At 39.5% G+C, this 20,494-nt stretch overlaps 1 protein-coding gene across 2 annotated transcripts in view; it reads left to right on the top strand.

The window, feature by feature from the left end:
• LOC119500253 (ephrin type-A receptor 6-like) overlaps window positions 1-20,494 on the top strand; it is a 190,256-nt gene that overhangs the window by 85,765 nt on the left and 83,997 nt on the right. For both annotated transcript variants that reach the window (XM_037789902.1, XM_037789903.1), the window contains exons 4-5: window positions 14,567-14,722; window positions 19,272-19,607. In XM_037789902.1, the coding sequence (XP_037645830.1) occupies window positions 14,567-14,722; window positions 19,272-19,607 (492 nt within the window). The remainder of the gene's footprint in view (window positions 1-14,566; window positions 14,723-19,271; window positions 19,608-20,494) is intronic.

Raw genomic sequence — 20,494 nt, 5'->3', positions numbered from 1 at the left:
AGTATATGAGAAAATGACCCTACTTCTCACTTGATTTATTACCTCATTAAACATTGTAAACATGAGTTTATGGTCTCAATTGCTAGTTTCAAGTCTTCTTCAATACAGCATGATGTTCATTTAGTAAATTATTTCCTTTTACCATTTTTACCATCCCCATGCCAAAATGACAAAGTTGCCCACATCGCTTCAAATACTCTCCCGGGCAGACTGTCGTAAAATTGTCACTGTTTACACAAAACCATTTTACCTTCATTTAAAATAAACTTCTATTCTTCTCTTTTACTATTAATAGCTGCCAGTACATTGTAAAAATAATCACCATCAGTTACCAAGTCTTTTCACATGTCTGAATACAAGAGAATAAGATCATGCTCCTCCTAGAGATGCTGATACTCAACAGTGTAATCACGCTGTCGTCTTTTCCCTCCTCCTGTTTTGCCAATCAGAGTGGCACTTGCTCTTATCAATTTCTGCAAAGTTGTTTCTAAATAGATGCAACGCCTTCGCACTCACGATGTGACAGCAAGATTTTCTCACTTCTCACTAACCACACTGCACGTCTCGACATCCTACAGCTGCTTCACGGAAATGTAATTTGACACTTTTTTATCCATTACAGTATCACTATAATCATTATTTTGTATTATACCTTTATATTTTCTGGACTCCAAAATTGATTTGTTTTGAAATAAACTGGTTTATCTGAGAAGTAGACCTGTGAGACAGCACTTTTTCAAAGCCTTTCGGGCATCTTTTGAGTTTTTCTTCAGGTTTTATTCTGCCACCTCCTTCGTTTTTGTCAACAGCAACAACTTTTCTCTTAGTTCTCTTTGTCCATTAGAGACGCTGCAGGAGCCTGCTTGTCTCGATGGAAAATAAATGTTTACAGATCTTGATACTCATGGTATACAGTATACTTCTTTGCATCTGTAAATATGTTTCTCTTATGCATACACTTGATTTGAGCCTGTTTGCGTAAGGAAAAAGAAAACGGAGAGAGAGAGAGAGAGAGAGAGCATCACCAAAGGCATTTAAATTGACTGATCCATTTTAATTTCACTCCAGCTCCATTATGTTGTTGTTGATGTTACTTAAGGGCTGCCGTGTCATTATCTCCCTCCTTTGTTTGTGCTGTTTTTGAGAAGACATTGCTGTTGTTTATTTTCCACAAGAAGGCCTCTATGCTAATGCGACCTCTGCTAAAGACGATTTGCTGTCGATTTAACGGCGTGTTAAAATCACAATCACCATCAATCATGCGGAAGGGAGGCAGCGAGCGAGCGAGGGAGAAGTTTGGGTCTAAGTCATGCTAATCTTCATAACACCTTCTAATACATTCATTAGGCCTCTGTGCACACACACATTGACACGCATCCTCTCTTCTTCAAGAGGCATATAGCCTTGCGAGTTTCATAATTAAACTTAGGAACAGTGAATACGGGGATGAATACGAATACAGAGGCAGTGAATGAAGGGCTGTGCTATAAAGGAGCTGCTTTATTTTTTTTATTTAATTTTTTTATCCCCTCTCATAGTGATATCACAAAACCTATTCACAGCCTGAATTTCAGTTGATTACACCACATTATGTACCTGGTGTCTTCACAGAAGATTGAATCTGCTTTCAATAAACTGACATTCACACAGAGGAACAAAAGCGTACTGCAGACATCTCTGGTAGAGCACGAGACAGAGAAGTGACACGCAACGGAAGAACAGTAGAGGTGAAGTGAAAGTAAATAGGTAGTAATAATGGGAAAGGACTGACACAAGAAAAAAAAAAAAAAACTACAGTTGAGAGTTGTGCCATGCATACTCTAACCTGATCCACCAGATGGTTTGTCACACAGAACATAGTACATGGCAAGTGATTGGATGCAACATCTGTCAATCAAACTCTTGCAGAGAAGAGCGAAAACATGGCCTTCAGGAAGTTTGTAGTGATGCGCGTCCCACAGGTTGATCCATAGGTTGGGCCATAAGTTATTAATAACTTACAGAAACATTGTGTGCAATAGTCCACCTTCTCTTCCCCTCTCTCTGTCTCTCTCTCAAACACACACACACACACACACACACACACACTAGCCGTGTTGGCGGCACATCATTTTAACACATTCCATGCCACCACCATGTAATGCACTGTCAAGAGGTCATGGTCATTTCACGTATGTCTGTGAAATGATGTTGCTCACGCACACCCACACAGATACCTCGAGCCGTGGCGCTCCAGTCCACTTGTCTCTGACCTCAGTCCTTACAATTGTGTTAATGCATAAAGTTGGCGCTTTGGGGGTCGGGTTCAGGTGGTCGATCAACGCATATTTTTGGCTCTCATAATGGGTCAGATAAAAAAAACAAAAACTGACTCGAGCATCACTAATAGTTTGACAATTTGGTGGATTTTGTTACTTTTGAACAGAACCAGGTTAGCTGTTTACCCGTGTTTCCAGTCTTTATTCTAAGCTAAGCACAAAAAGGTCACCTGTCTGTAGATCATATACCATACTCACATGAGAGTGGTATCGACCTTCTCATCTGACTCTTGGCAAGAAAGATGTCCGACTATTCCTTTAAGACTTCTTACTCTGGACTAAAGTGATAAAGAGATGGACGGAGCAACCATCTGACATCACCATCCTTAAACTCCACCGTCTGCTTGGCAACAAGTGTCACATTCCACCAGTAGTTGATGGCGTCTGTGCCCACTAGCCAACGATAAGCACTATAGATTTACTGTTATGATCATACATTAGAGCTATCTTAATACAGGTCCGCGCTGTCTGGGCGCCAGTCAGGACATTATCTCAGCAGTGGAGCTCTGACTATAAAAACACTGCTTTACTGTCCATCCCGAAGCCTCTACCAGACACCGTTTTGTCTCCAAAGTGAGATTTAGAGAGGAGCTCATGCTCTCTCTGAGTTATCGGATGTCTTTTGCGAAGTTTACTACTCCGTTAGTTCATTTGGCACAAGACTCTCTCTACGCTGCTATAAACATTGCCATAAAGGGATCAGTGAGGCTGACCTCTGTAAAGTCCATAAAAAGATCTTTGTCTCTGATAATGTCACTGATATATCAGTGATGGCTGCCCCTGAATGAGCCCATCCAGCATTGTCTTTGGTGAAAACAGGCTCTTACTCTCTTGCTTTTTTTGTGTTTTCATCTTCGTCTCATTGTCTGGTTGTTTATTAGCTCTTATGTTTTCCTGTGTGTTCGTCTCTGTTCCCCTCTCACCTTTTAAAATGATTAAAATCCAGTGTACCGATACATTTTACTAAGCTGGATACCAACATTGAAACTTTATGAATAAAATCATACTCTTCTATTGATGCCAGGCGTCTCTGTTGTTGCTGTAATTAATCTTCCTGCAGTGTAGAAATCTACATGGCCATTCACATCACACAGCAACAGGAACAAATTGTGTCTAATTTTGATACACCTAATTGTCTAGTAGTATGTGAGGACATTTTTGCATCAATAATTTGAGAGGACACATGCTGGTTGATGGGTTGTTTGTCCAAAAAATCACAATAACTGAACCTGAATCAGTGCACACAGTACAGACAATATCCCAGTTGTGTTGATGTCTCCACTTTTCAACAGTCACAGATAAATGTAAGATCTCCTGTGGAGGTTATAACCACTAGTAGCACTATGGAGCAATGATTTTGTGTGCAGGTCCCTGTTTGGTTTGCAGTGGTGGGATACTTGTACTTTAATTGAGTATTTCCATTTTATGCTACTTTATACTCCACTAGAGGGAAATATTGTACTTTTATATGAACGCTTTAGTAACTTTTTCTTTTTAACAGATTCAGATTACTACAAAACGTAATTAATATTCAGCAACAATCAACCAATAAATTCTGATGTATTATTGTAGATTAAAGATGCTCTATATGATATACAGAGCATTAATTTAGCATCAAACAACTATTTGCTATGTAAAGATATAATGGAATAATGTCTACCTGAGCAGAGAATGAAGTCGCTCTCCATCTGTATGTGTTGTAATCTGAGTTTCTCCGCGATTTGTTGAAAAAGCCAGGTCGGCCACACGTGCATGTGAGCACTGTTTGTTCCGTCAGCAGTGTTTGTCGTTTCACCGTTAGCATCGTTAGCTACGCGCCGCCAGCTCAGCCATCAAAATGTTGAGAGCTGTGGGGAGGTTATAGAAATGCTCCCAATCTCCCATTTAGCACCTTTAAGCTATCTGATAGTATATAAAATAGATAAAATTAGCTCCACCTTTACCAGCAACAACATCAGTGATGCTTACACATTAATACAGCAATAATTATAATCCGGTAATGTAATATATATTATTCTGAAATGAGACATTCTGCATAATGAGTACTTTTAATTTTGCTACTTTAGTATATATTAGATGCATAATGTACTTTTAAGTCAGTACAATTTAGTATTTCTACGCTGTGGTATTGCTACTTTTACTTATGTAAAAAGATCTGAATACTTCTTCCACCACTGTTGGTTTGTCACATGTATGTGTACACAGGTGATGCAATATACATTCCTGCCAATGGTTTCACACTATCACTGGTCTACAGGTGGACCAAGATATGCAGTAATGTGCAAGCAAAGGCAAGGAAGAAGAAGAAGACTGCTAGCAAGTAAACATGGATGTCAACTATGCAGGATTTAAAATACTGTTTTATGAGGAAGGGAATACGTTGAGGTGAGGGAATAAGGAAGAGGCGTGCAGAGAGGAGATGATTGGCAGGAGTGAGAAACTCAAGAGGGGTGAGCGGTGGTGAGATCAGAAGAAGAGTCTGGAAAGTACCACAGTGAAAACAGGGCCTTGAGAAGGAAAAGAGTTTGCAGCGGGAGAAGTATTTAACAAAAACATTGTGGTATTGTAGTTGAAGTAGACATTGCATTAAGCAGCGACTTTAATGGTGCTGCTGGAGAGCGTAGTAAAGTGTAAGTGATTCAAATCCTTTAACGTCTCAAACACCCCCCAGTCTGCATGTTGTCAATGGAAGAGATAATTAGCTCTGATTATCCTAGTTAATAGTATTGTTTTTTTTCCTACTTACAAAAATGGCCTGCATTAAAAGAGCTTATTACCTCTATTACCTGTGATCGCCAATTATGAATCTCCAGTCATTGTATCTTATCAAAGCCTGATTCAACGCAATAAACCTTCATGCTACAAAATACCAGTCTAATTAAACTGAGAAATAAAAATCAAAGCAATAGATGGAAGTTCAAATAATTGTCGCAAGAAGGTACATAAAGGAACAAATTAAGCACAAGTAGTGAATGATTTGCATTAATGACATTACATTTATTCAGAGACGGGAAGATGATACAAACACAATAGTTAGTGGGGAGAGACTCACTCCTTCATCATTGAGGCAAGCTCGCTGTGTCCAAGCTAGCCTTCGCTATACGTTGCTTGTAAACATTGGTGCTTTGCAAAGCCGACAGCCTCCGTGATCCGTAAATGCCGTGATGGAGATTAAAATCAGGAAGCAAGCAAGAGAGAGTGAATACAAGAAGGTAACAACCAGCCTGTACAAGAGATGGCTGAAATAGCAGGTTGTAAACACGGGTGAGGTCGTGCAAACATGTGCATGTTGAGTGGAAGGATATGAGGTAAAATTGATTTTATTATTTTAAGATCATTTAAAATTTAAGGGTAGCTACTATTTGTACTTGACTAGCACATATTGGATGTGTCTGATATGATGCAGTACAGAAGAGGTATTCATACAAAACATAAATATGCCATGCATACATCACATAGAGGAAAATACTAATATCCCACAGGAAATGCAATGTCAATGCACTGTACAGTCATATATGCTGTGTCTAAATTTGGATACTTCCGTTAATTCATTTCCATGTAGCACACTGTGCACACTATGTACTTACTTGCGTAGCGGTGAATTTCGATAGGGTAGCGTCGTCTCAAATTGCACACTCTCTCGTACTGTAGTGCACTCACTAGAAGCTCGGTAGATCTGCTGGCGACCGTTGAGGCTGAGAAGTGTCCCGCGTTCCACACTCAATGTTTTGACCGTTTTGAGTACAACATCCAGGTAATTAGAGTGCACTGCAATTTGCCATACTCAGTGTGAACGCACTTCTGCATTCAAAATAGCAAGTGGAAGTACTTGAATTGAGACACAGCAATAATCTTTAAAATATGTCAACTTTATTACAATCGTCATATACATACAGGTACATATATGAAATTTGACCTCTGCATTTAACCCATCCTAAGCATTAGGAGCAGTAGGCTGCTGTAAAGCGCCCAGGGAGCAACTTGGGGTTCAGTGTCTCACTCAAGGACATTTCAACATGCAGACAGGAGGAGCCGGGGATCGAACCTTGTGATTACAGGGTGACCTGCTCTATAGGTTGACATTATAAGACTGGCTGGAGTGCAGTGGCTGAAAGTTGCTTGACAAACCTTTGACGCGAGGGTTAAAGTTCACGATACTGATTGACGATGATGACGTAGATGATCACAATATATCTGATATAATAAGTAATGAAAAGAAGATCAAAGTTTTATAGTTATTAATAACTTTAATAACTAGCTCGCACACAGCGGGCCTGCTTTTCCTCTGTCACCTTCTGCCGCTAATTGAGAAAACATCATTCTCAAAACTTGAGCAGCGATGTGTCGAAAAGGGCCGCTAATCCTCGAATCAGAGATAGCACTCACTGCTCTCTAATGAAGAGGGGGAGAGGAGAGCTTTTCATGTTGAGTGAGAGTGTGCGATAACTAAGTACTGTTTATCTGACTTGTATCACGGCACTGTATCATCTTAATGTATCTCGCTCATATTGGCTGGATTTGTTTGTTTTGTTTGAAAGTGAATCTGACTATCATGTTGCATGAGCAAAGGAATAGGGTTATAATTTTCCCCTGGAGGAGTATGATGAATATGGAGAAGGAAAAGGGACTATGCATTCTGATAGTATGTAAGATATGCATGGACAACATGTGTACTGTGTCAGCACAGAGAAAAAGCAATAAGGCTTTTATTTGTATTGTTATATAGTTTCTATAGAAGGGAGACTGAGGAGGGGGATGTTTGTGTGGAATGAAAACTGAAAACGGTCTTGCTTTTTTTTTTTTCATTTGCAATAAGTTTCAGGCTGCATCTCGCCTCTAACGCCACCATCTCTGCAATGATCTCTCATCCTTTGCATCGCCTCCTCACCGCGCTCGCTGCCTTTGATTTCAAGAGCTGAACTATTCTGCAACATTTGTTGATGTGGTTCTGCAAGTAAATGCTGCAGAATTGTGCTCCTCTTGGAATTGTTCTTCTTCGCTGACCACCAGGAGAGGCACCCACCGTCATCGGCTATACGCACTGCGAAGAGCCAGAGAGTCATTTTCGCATGCAAACAGGCCTGCAGACACAAATATGCAGATACCATTGAATGTGTTGCGCTGGACAGATTGGCAGTGATAGGTTGAATTTTATACTAATATTCTATTCAATGATTTTTGTTAGGATGTTTAAAACAGCATTTAGACCCTTATGGGACACTAAAACTTTAACCTCTCAAAGCTACTTTAAGTGAGCTCAGTTTATACATCAAGATCTAAGTCTGGAAACATTCACCGACTAAGGATTGATAGAGCCGGATTGCATAAACTATTAAACAAGGTGTAATGATAATAAAATGATTATGAAATAAAGCATATTTTTAATGCATGCATATACATATTGTTTTTAGATAGATGACAGGAAGTTAGGGGGGAGAGAGATGAGGAATGACCAGCAACAGAGGTCTGAACCAGGGATGTTGTGGTCCATGGTTGTCACTTTAACCTATAGGTCACCAGGGTTCACCAAAACATCATTCAGAACATGGTGGGATGAATAGTTTAGGCAAAATATTTAAGTGTTTCCAGAGAAACTGCCATGTTTTGTTCATGTTTAAAAATCGAATTTAAAGTTCAGTGATTCGTCCAATGTAGTAAGGGTTATGGTTGATGCTTGACTGAATGAGAAATGTGTTGTTTATGGTACAGCTCAATTGAAATCTTAAGTAAATGTCCATAGGTTGTGGAAGTTGGCTATTGAATTTTTCAACCTTGAATGTCAATATTGGACGATTTTGCCAAACCTCAGGTTCAATGCCAACGTTTTCTTTCAAATTCTTTCTGTTTCTACGATATGGCATGGATACTACCTGTATGGTACAAGGATAGCGAAAGATCGTGGTTATGGAAAATAAATGACGTGTACTGTATGGTTGGGGTCGGGCAACTAATACATTTGATTAAGGTCAGGGAAAGATGTGGTTACAGTTAAAAAGCCCATGCACCACACCAACCACCAACCTTTATATCAGTTGATTCTGCCTCAGTACATAAGAGCACATTACTTTCTGTGCTGCTGGCTTTGAATGTTGGCAGTGGACACAAATTGTCCACAATGGAAATAATTCCTAGGGATACCGGGCTAACAATTTCCAATAGAAAGTGAACCAATTGTGGTCAGCACCTGTCTTTAGACGGGATGTGTTTCATATAGTTTTTATGCATAAAAACCCCTCTCACATTTTACTTCTGTTCCTAAAAACATTGGTGGAACCACCATATTGTCCAACTACTTTAAACAACAGAACCACTGCTTAGCTAACCAATATATTTATTTAATCAATTAGAGAGGCAAACTGAGTAGAAGTTCCAGCAGATGGTCATACAGTACAATATAGCCAGTAGAGAGACAGACAGACAGACAGAGAGTCAGAGGAAGACAGACAGGTCTACTCCCCACACATGATCTGCCTGCCAGTTGCTCTGGTGTTGTTCAGGTCCAGTGAGTATGAAGTGGCAGGCCTCACCAACCAATCTGCTGCCTCTGGGTCTCAGGGCCCGACTCGAGGCTCTGAGATGTAGATTTACTGGATGACTTCCAGATCTCATTAACCTTGGGCTGAGGGCCCAGAGTTAGATCAGAGCCCCAAAGGCCAGTGGGTTAAGATGCTACTCTCTCATCGCCTGCTCAGCTCTAGTCTACTGACCTCAGAGGTGTGTACAGTAAACCTCACACCTATGGAGGGAATCCACACAACATGGAAGATTTTTGTTTTTAGTTCTACTGTATCTTTAATAACACTTTATATAAAGCGCATATCTGTAATTGAATACCTGCATTGTAATGTATGCATAATACATTTTAAGAATTGATAAAAAGCCTTCATAATATATTATGATGGGTTATATACATTAAGATATATATAAGACATGTTGACTTTATCTTAGGCATGCAGTCAGATGAAAAGCTTTGCAATTCAGTGACCCTCATGCTTGATAAATTTCATAATCTAATGATACGTCATTATATGTGATGTCTTCTGAATCCCACTCAATAGCTGTGGTTGTGTTTCCTCTGTGCTCCCACATGTTCACTGAAAATATCTGTCATGGGCTCTGGTGTCAGGATCAACAAACAGCATGACGGGGCAGAGAAAAATACAGTACAATATGTTCTCACAATATCAGTACAGCTCTAGTACAGCTGATGCAGACAGGAGCTCACATGAGGCATCATGATGGTCATAACACCGTATAACCGTTATCTTTCTAAAGGAGTTGAGTGAATATGATCAACTATGGTTTGTAATTGTACTTATAATCCTTAAAGGGATAGTACAGGTGTTTTGAAGTGGGGTTGTATGAGGTACTTATTCATAGTCAGTGTATTTCCTAAAGTAGATGACGGTCGGCACACCCCCAGTTTGGAGAAGCAGTCAGGAGATACCGCACGGAAGCAAAGCAATGTACTGCTGTGGACGGGGCCGGCAGCAAAACACATTTCAGGCACATAAAAGAAAGCCTCACCTAAAAAACATAATTATCAGTCTAAGTGTATGCTATGTATTGTGTGACTTTGGTTAGTTTGGATTCACCAAAGTCCCACAATAGCACAAAAAATGTCTGTGAAACAACGGTAGACCCACAACCCATGTGTTTTGCGAGGTAAAATGAGAGTTTTTTTCAATGGAGTCTGGTGGTTTTGGCGAGAGTATAGACTGATACATCTTCAGTTCCCATTCGGAAAATTCCGTCTAAAATGTAATAATAATGTATAATAAAACACATAATATTGTACGTATACATTACAACCTGTGCTTATTTATATAGCTGTTTTTATAAGACATCTTCATTATGAAGGTTCATAACTTTATTTATTGCCTCATGCATGTTCCATTCAGTACATTCAGTTTAGGTATGAGCTTCACAGAAAATGGTTACCTTACTTTTGTTTTGATACTTGTATGACCATGATGAAACTGTTACAAAAGGGATTCACTTTAGTAACACACACACACACATGACACACACATTCAGCCTTGTTCTTCTGCTTCCTTCTACTGTGCTATTTTGTTTTGGCTTTCATACTTACTAGTCACCTGACCATCAGCAGCCTTATGTACAAACTCTATCCAATACAGAGTTATTTTCATCTGTATGGATCAGACGTATATTCACAGGGGAAATAACAGAGATTCATTGTAATGATTGTAATATTGCTCATACAGTCTATATAACAGCTCGAACGTCAAAATCCCCATGAGTCATTCATTTGACAAGCCTTCTAGTTCAATGTTCTGTTTGTCATTGCTGTTGCCGTGTCCACTGGTGTGTGTGTGTGTGTGTGTGAGTACCAGCATGTGTGTGCTAACCTCCTTGCCACCGTGTGCGTGTCCATCCTCGGGTGATGCATGGTCAGCCACTGTACAGCACCACTGTGGCCTTGGAACAGAGCCTGGCCAGACAGATTGCAGCAGGACGCTGTGAGGTTCGAAAGGGAACATCCCCTCAGTTCAGCGAAGGTCGAGGCAGAGGCATCGTTAGGTTGACAGAGTCTGAAACAGGGTCCAGTGGGGTGGGGGAGTTGACTGACGGTTTTTGACTCAAGGACACGCCGGTATCAGAGGTTAATGACGGAGGCAGCCTTGGTACGCCATAGGGTACGCCGCTTATCATACTGATGTATAGTATGTGTGTGTGTGTGTTTCATGTCAAGTTTTTGAAGGCAAATAACAGATGGAGTATTTTGAAATTGAACTAGTCAATGATCAATATTAGGCATTTTTTGAATTTGAACATTTTTAATACCATTTATTTTACTCAGTCATGGGATATTGAGACTTTTGATTGAAATGAAGGATATCAATAATTGTAAAATACAAATAGTCTTGTATAGAGTCTGATCAATACAACATAAAAGGCCTGATTCTGATATATTTCAACTGTAATATTTGTCATTATACAATAAATGTGTAAATTAATTAGGGATGTCAAACGATTGAAATATTTAATCGTAAATGAATCACACATTTTTCATCTGTTCAAAATTAAGTATTTAATAGTCTTATCAACATGGGAGTGGGCAAATATGCTTGCTTTATGCAAATGTATGTTTATGTTTATTATTGGAAATCAATTAATAACACAAAACAATGGCAAATATTGTCCAGAAACCCTCACAGGTACTGCATTTAGCATAAAAAAAATATGCTCAAATCATAACATGGCAACCTTCACAACAAGCTAGTATGACATGGTTGGTCCCAATTGATTCCTTAGGTTTTCTAGTTACATATGATGTAAGTATTTTCACTCTAGCTTTAAAGCCTGCTACAACCTTAAGATTGCAAGTTGCGTTAATGCGTTAAAGAAATTAGTGGCGTTAAAACAAATTTGCATCAACGCGTTGTCACATTAATGAACAATCCTTGTACAGATAAACACTAAAAAAGTCCACGCCGACTTGTGCCTCATGTGTGTGTGTGCGTGCGTGTGCGTGTGCGTGTGTGCGTGTGTGCGTGTTAACCTCTTTGCCTCTGTCCTAATTGTCCCCATTTGATGAGAGCGGTCGTGGTTTAGAGCGCTTCCTTGTCCTCCCTACAGCTCCATTTATCACAGGCAGCAATGGAGACACACAAAGGCACTGCTTGAAGGTGAATCCCAAATGGCTCAGCTTGTGTTACCTTGTTAAATCGATGTGCTTGGTGACAACCGGCAGCAATGGAAATCTCACCAGGCAGGAGACTTTTACACGTCTCGGTGACATGGAAGTGCATAGCAGGTTGAGAAAATGCTATTAAAAGCCGTTGCAGTTGGTTTCTAATGACTTTTGTAAACTCTTGTAAGCTTTTAGTTAATTTTCTTTATAATAAGGGAAGCTGCTTTAATGTGTTATGCTTTATCAGACAAGAAACATACTTTCATGCTGTGGCGGTACAAAACTCACAATGCATGCATTCTTGTCCATTTTCCTCTATTCATTCTGTGAATTTTAATACCAAAAAATGTGGGTTTGATAGTAATACATGTGTTTTGTGTGAATGTGGAAACAGAGAGCCTCTTCATTACACGCTTTCATACACAGAGCTTCTGGAAAAAATTCAGCAGCTAGCGTTGGATTAGAACCAAATACTCGTTTTGCAACATTTTTCATGCACCAAGCCAACGAGTTTAAAACCCCTCTCTCTGTTTGGAAAGAGTACAGGGAGTAACAGCTTTACACATATTCTCTCTAAATTATTGAAAGGTTATGCAAGTATCACTTGTGTTCTTAGTGGCTAAGCTGAATGTTTCTTCTAAATTAAATTACTATTTGTTTTCTTAAAGTATTTCAACAAGGTTTTATTTCCTCAGCTTTAACACTTGACTGATATTATGTGTCTGCTGAGAGCAGAGAGGTTTTTATCCTTACTTTCCAATGCCACGCCAGTATGTTTTCTTTGCAAACTGCTGTTTAATAAGGCCATATGGATTTGTTTTCATTCATGAATGTGAGACACAATCACTTCTGGTTTAATGGTGCTGTGAGTTTATCACACTTTTGTTCAGCATGTACCATCTCTATTACTGTAAATAGCCTGGTGTCGAATGAGGCGTGCTATGCAACTGCAAGCTATAAATTAAGGTCCCTTTGTCCCTTTTTCCTTTTTTTATTCAGTGCCACAGCACTTGTCAGATCAGATTCTATGTTTTTAATATTATACTTTGTGTTTTTATTGTAATATGCCTACTATTAGCATTAACAAAGGCTCTGTTCTGTTTGAGTGTCACAGTTTGCCAGCTATTAAGCCATCATTCATGTTACCATTTGCATTTAATTTTGCAGTTCATGATGACTGTTTGCAAAATGTTTTTTGATAGATATTAGCCTACATATTTGCATTGGTTAATTTAAGTTGAAGGCCCAGTGTGTAACAATTGGAGGGATCTATTGGCAGAAATGGAATATAACATTCAAACGTATGTTTTCTTTGGTATATAATCACCCTTAATAAGAATTGTTGAGTTTTCATTACCTTAAAATGAGCCGTTTATAGCTACATAGGGAGCGGGTCCTCTCCACAGAGTCCGCCATGTTGTACCGCCATGTTTTCGCCAACTTTTCCTGCTTGGGCCGGAGTCGATAACGTTACTCGCTCCCGTTGCCGCCGCTCTCTCTCTCTTGCTTCACCACTCACTTCCCATATACACACACGCACACACACACTCAAAGCATTTTATTCTTACAAAAACTGTCTCTAGAGAAGGCCATTCCAGTTTTCACCTTGGCCACCGTAGCAATCCTACACGCTTGGCACACGGGAGAGGTTGTAATCTGCAACCTCACCGCTAAATACCGCCAGATCCTACACACTGTTCCTTTAAGTCAAATTCTGTTGGCATCGTTGATTCTTTGCAACTTTTCATATTCTTTGACCCCATGATGTTTTTCTGTTGAAGGTAAAACACTCAGAGCAAACCAACTGTAGTTGTAAAAACTCATCCTAAGCAAGGCGTAACTCGTTATGTTTTTGTATGTTTTCTATTAAAAAGCCTTTCTATCATCACATTTAATCATTCAGCTTTAATTATTCATTGAGAGTAACACACCAGCAGTAAATATAAATTAGGCATTAAAGCTGTGTCTAATGCTATCCGCAGGGTTAAGCTTTTTCTCTCATTCAGGAAGGGAGGAGAATAATTTGTGTCTATTGATTCTGCATTGCAAGTGTTTTCGATTGCAGTTGAGAAAAGTCAGATAATTTTCATTGAAGTCATGAATATCTGTGTCCACTAAGCTTATTTTTTTATGTAAAATGTAAATCTCACTTTTTAATACTAAGTTTCCAAAAGCAGAGCAGATGGCCTCATTATATTTTAGTGAACCTTGCTGCATTGATTTCCATATTTGAAAAGAAAATCTGTTTTCATGAATCTGTTAAAACATATTTAGTCCTCTGAAATATGAATTTCTGATAAATACCAGACTTGGTTAGCATAAGTGGTGATGCAAAACTCATGATGATTGACCGACACCAGATCACTCCAATGCCTCTTGTTTAGGTATGGCTGCTTTAATACTATGATATAATATTTTAGAAACATGATGTCATTGCTGGTTTCTCGTCAGCAAACAATATGTGTCCACTTGGGTCCTCATGCATTGGGAGGATATGTGATGTTTGCATGTGATATTCTTACCCGTACGTCCATAACGTGGTATGGCTTTGCTCTCATATATTGTCATATTGTCTTCCTGTCACCCCCAGCATGCCACCCAGGCTTCTACAAGGCACTCTCTGGAAACGTCAAGTGTTCAAAGTGCCCTCCACATAGTTTCAGCTATGGAGAAGGGGCCGCTAGCTGCCGCTGTGAAACGGGCTTCTTCAGGGCCGAGAGAGATCCTCCAACTATGGCTTGTACACGTGAGTATACCAAATACTTACTTATTGCTAGGGGTGTAAATCAGCAGTTTCATCACGATACAATATATAGATTCTTTGGACAACGATACGATATTTTCCCGATATCAAAAAGTCTGTCACGATGCAATTTTAGATTGATGGATCTACTTATTACACATAACCACATTGATGTTCAGGGCTTTTAGTCCTCCTGTCTGATATGAAGAGGATCATGGCAGAACTTTGAGCCTCACTGCAACTTTCTTAATTGTGAATTCACGTTAAAGATCTTTATACTTGGGTATGCCCGACAGTCTGGCTAAGTTATTGCTTTGTCTCTATAGAGCCGGTGGATTACTCCAGTGCTCTCTCAGAATTAGCTGTGTCTCGTCTGCAGGACTTATCTGGTGTGAAACTGTGCATTAGAGAGTCTCTGGATGAATTACATGGCTTTTGTTCAGCTGCCTCGTCTTCATTGATGATTCACCGACTGTCATTACAACTTCATATTTGCATTAAATTACAGTTTAACCGGACTAATTCTCCTTTAATTAAAAAGCCATTTAGCTGTCAGTGAGATAGACGGGGGCCACGTCTGAGAGCTCTACAGGGTGGAGGAGTGTATTTGTCTTTTACGGCGAGACAAAGCCGAGTCATTGTGGGGAAGCTGTGAGTTTACTGTTCCCCTGCAAGATGCGCTGTTTGTGGAGGAAATCTTCAGAAAGGCCTGGCTCTATATACATTGTCGTCATCTCTAAATTAAGACTCAGATGATGCAACTATGAGCAGAAGCTCATAGAAACCCATACATTTATACTTGCAGACAACAGTCTCTTACTGTTTGAAAGCTATTATATATCCAACAGTACTGTGTAATAGGGGTGGGAAAAAAATCAATTAATTGTATCGTGTTTTGTTTTTTACGATTTTGTAATAATCTTTTTTTAACGGTGGAATCTACCTAATTGCTCTATTTTAGTCTATGCGGACTTAGAAGGAAGTTACTGCTTTTATTTTTATAGTCTGAGTAACGTGACATCATATAAATAAAAAATAAAAAAATGAAGTGAGAAAGCAGAAAATGGCGAAGGGCCCAGAGGAATACAACCTGCACCCTCACATGTTAAATCCAAAGTGGTAAACACTACACATACAGTAAAGTATGGAAACACTTTGGGTTTCACACATTTCCAGGAAAAGCAGAGCTAGACATCATGGCTATAGCTGCATGCTAATTGTATTGCGGTAACGTGCAGTCAAGCCAACCGTCACTCGCATCTCCGGGGTCAAATCAGCCGATGCTACAATCGTAGAGCACCCATATACTGACATTTATGTTTGTTAATTGCATTCAAATGGCCCCGATGGAGCTGACCATGGGTGTATAAAGAGAACGGAGCTGATGGGTGAGCTGAGGACGGACTTGGTGAAGTTAGCGGAAGTATACACGTGTGAATACGTCCTGTACTGAACTGTATATACAAAATATATATATGGAAATAAGATTGATAGATTATATTCACCAGTAGTTTAAAACATTACATGTCCCTTATAAATGAATAGAAAATACCACTGATTTGTGAGGGAAAAATATTAATAAATATTTTTTGACAATGACTGATATATTTGACTTCAGGACATCTTACTACATAAACGCTGAAAATCAAATATTTTTACTGTATTAATTTAGGTATTTTCCAAAATAAAAGTCCCTATAAGTGTATGATTTAACTTTTTCCCATGGTCTAGTGTAAAAAAAAGTTAACAAAAATCCCAATAAATCATAATATCGAACCGCAATACTTAAAAAACGCAATACATTTTTAATCGGCACCCATGTATCGTGATAGTGTTGAATTGGGAGATGGCATATCGTCCCAGCCCTACTGTATATAGCTATTATATACTGATCAAACATGTTTAGATGCCCAAAAAAAAACCAGCATAAAAACTGTTCTAGTTTATTTCAAGACCTCTTTTTCACCCCTGGAATATGAAGAAGACATTATACCAACGACCAGGCTGATGGCATCTAAATGAACAATATTTACATTTAATATAACATATAACACCAGCACAAAGCCAACTCTACTTTGAAACTGGGTGGGTAATTTATCTCTGTGCGAGCATTGAATTGAATTTTGGAGATTAAGTTGAAGTAAAATATACAGTACAGAAATGAATGTTGTTTTGTGGCTCTACAGCAGTTGTTGTTTGTTGTTGAACTATATCTTCCAGGCAAAAGAACATCCTAAATCTCCCAGGCCACTTTTTGCTCCCAGTAAACATTGTATATAAAGGCGTGTGGTGGTGTGACAACCCAGCAAACTAAAAGGTGCAGACTACCACATCTATTCTAACAAGCTGTGAGTTCTGTGTTTACTCATATTGCATTTTAATCAGCAGCGTGTAGGCCAGAGCATAAACTATTTGCTTGATGTCTAAGTAAAAAAAAAAAAAGAAAGAAATGGAGATTAAAGACTGAGGGCCTGAGAGGAAGACAAAGGCAGAGAGCAAGAAAGAAAGGATGTCACAGGAGGAGAGATAAAGGTGGAGAGCGAGACAGTGTAAAGGCTGGATGGAGTAGACAGTGAGGAGAGAAAGGAAGGAGGGTGCTGATACCAATCTGCCCCTAGAGGAGAATAGGAGCTGATTGATGGCAGTGGGGTTGCTCTGCAGGAGGGGACTTGGGTGGATTCTCCTCGATGGAGAGAATAGAGGAGGTGAGATAATGGCCGATAGACGCAGAAAGAGATAAAGAGAGAGAGAATGGACCTTCGCTGACAGAAGTGGAGGATGGGTAGGAGGAGCTTTCCTGTCTGCTGAGACTTTTAGCAAAGGTATGGAGGGAGAGGGATGGAGGGATGGCGGAGGAGAGGGAAGCATCCCATTGTTGAGGCAGACAGTGAGCTTGGCAGGACGGGAGTGTTCAAATCCCTTCGGCCTTTTAACTCCACCCTGTTGACAGCTGGCTGCCTGCTATAGCACAATACTTACCCCGACACACAAACACACTCACACACACACATGCAGAGATCATAAAACAATACCTCAACAAGTGAATGTGAGGGAGGTGAAATAACTTATTGTTTACTGCACAACTTATATGAAGATGTGGTGCAGCAGTAATATGTGATATTTAACAATTAAATACTGCAATGTACCTGTGTGAATTACAGCTGTCTTTAGATATAGATTCAAGCAGCAGTGGAGCCAATATGATTCAAAAAGTTATTTTTATAAAACGGTCACTATATCCTGACAGTAGTGTATGAGACAGGTAATCTGAAAAGAAATCATGTCCCTCTGTGTCCTCCGGTGCTCCTAATGGCATCTGCAAGATTTCACAAAACAACCAATCACAGCCGAGCTGGAGTCTGCCGTCTCTGAACAGCTGTCAATCACTCGCCAACTCCGACTGAACGGTCAAACTAGGCAGCGCTGATCAAATATGAATCAATATACTGTAACTGTAATGCCTATTTCTAGCATAACATGTTTTCAGAAACATCTTGTAGTGTACTGTTTAACTGTAAAATGAGAACGTTTTTGACCCGGCAGCTATGTTGAGGAAATACCAAGCACCGCCCACCAGCCGGAGCACAGCCAATAGGAACGCTCTTTCTCTTTGAAATGACCTGTGATTGGCCAAAGTACATTTTTTAACGCCTGAAAACAGAGCCATGAGAAGGTGCAGAAGTCTGGTTTTCTCTCAGAACACTTGAATTACTATATGCTGAAAGGTTATTATGGACTTTTTGATCAATGATGCCAAAAATATACCGTCTACTGCAGATTTAAGGCAGAGGTATTCAATTAATATTCAAAGTGGCAGTTTAGAAGGTTTATTTCCTGTGCTCTCAGTTTATATTTGAGTGTTTACTCAAAGGATTTGTGCTTTGTCTCGTAGTGGCCGCTTTTAATAATCGCCTCGGTCCGGGAACATATGGTTTTGATCTGCCCGTGGGAAGAATGAACATGCAACAGTCTGTCCATTCTTGATTAAAAGCACTGTTTGTCTTCTTTTCTCTTTTTTAGAGCCCACCAACTGAAATAACCTTTCTTTGACTAACTTATTATACTCGTCGTATGATGTTTTTTACTAAACCTAACCCAGCAGTTTTGTTGCATAAACCTAACTAAGTAGTGTTATTTAATTTTTTCTTTTTTGTTTACAATGTTAACCACATGTTTAAAACTGCGATCGTAATGGTGGTCAATGGTGGATTGTGCAATTGTAGGTCTTAAAGAGAGAAAATAGAAGATGAAGAAATAGCAGAAATTCACTCACAGAGGAATAAAAACAGAAGGTGAAAGAAAAGATCACCCTCATGTAACTTTCTACAAAACCTCATTTGGGTCAAAACCAGCTGCTAGGCTGTTAAATGGATCTATAGGAAGAGGAGACATTATGTCATTGCCACCAGGGCTTATAAGCCATAAAATGATCCACTGTTTCAACCCACACACATCTAATCATGGCTCTTCTTTTCTTAACATCAGTTAAAACATTTTAAAAGTACCTTATAACTGATTTATCTATTCATTATTTTTTTTTCTACTACTGCAGGGCCTCCATCTCCTCCCCGTAACTTGATTTTTACCCTGAACGACACCTGTGTGATGCTGGAGTGGTCTCCTCCCAGCGACACCGGGGGCCGCGTGGATCTCACCTACAACGTCCAGTGCAAGCGCTGTGGCCCCGAGCCCGACCAGTGCCAGTTCTGTGAGGAGGAGTTGCGTTTCCTCCCACGGCCACAAGGCCTGACCAACGCCACCGTCACCGTCATGGACTTCTCAGCGCACGCCAACTACACCTTTGAGATCGAGTCTCTCAACGGCGTGTCAGACATGAGCTCCTTCCCTCGCCAGGTAGCCCTCATCACCGTCAGCACTGATCAGGGTGGTGAGTAGTATTTGAATTTGACTTGATGTTTAGAGTTGTATGTTGCGTCACTTTTACTACAACACTGTGATATTTAAATGGTAGATTCTGCTTTAGATTAGTGTGAAAATCTTCCCATTTATATCTACCTTACCTCAAGTATACAGTAGAGCCACATTTCATGTTTTATTTCATGACTCGTAACCCTGAAGATAAAGCTTTTTTCTCTTGAAACTTAACATAAAACAAACTTTTTAAAGGCACCCTGTGGAGTTTTTGACCACCAGTAGCGCTGAGGAGCAATAGTTTTATCAGGCAATACACATTCCTGCAAAGTAAACATGAATGCAAATGCGTTCAACACATTTTTTAGAACTCAAAGATGCTTTTTGGTGAGAAATACTGAATATAATAGGAAAATTCGTTTACACGAAAACTCCACAGGGCACCTTTTAATTTTTCAACATTTGTACTGCAAATTTCATGTATTTTCCTTTAATTGTTTGCCACATTCATCTACTGTTGGTACACAATAGCTTTTTTATACGTGATTAAATTGTAATCAAATTCAGAGGACAGGTGCACTCAGGTCTACTTGGAGACACTTGATAAATTTGAATAACCATAACTCATTGGTCATAAGTCTGAGTGTAGACTTTTCACACTTCATCCTTGAACCCTTTTCCAAGACAGGAGTTCTCTATTCTCTAAAATTCATTACCACCGTAATCCAGTCAGCATTTGCAATTGTTAAAATGTATAGTACTGTCAGGCTGTTCTCATACATTCTTTGTAGCTATACCTATGAAAAGTAATGCTCTTTAATACGTATCCACAAAATCAGTTCGTAAGTAATCCACATACAGTAATCGTGAAGTGGGAAGTTTAAAGAGCGTACAGGCACAGGC

This window comes from Sebastes umbrosus, chromosome 13 (genome assembly GCF_015220745.1).
Source record: "Sebastes umbrosus isolate fSebUmb1 chromosome 13, fSebUmb1.pri, whole genome shotgun sequence".
NCBI lineage: Eukaryota > Metazoa > Chordata > Actinopteri > Perciformes > Sebastidae > Sebastes > Sebastes umbrosus.
The sequence above is the reverse complement of the archived record's forward strand: the minus strand, read 5'-3'. Positions and strand labels throughout refer to the sequence as shown.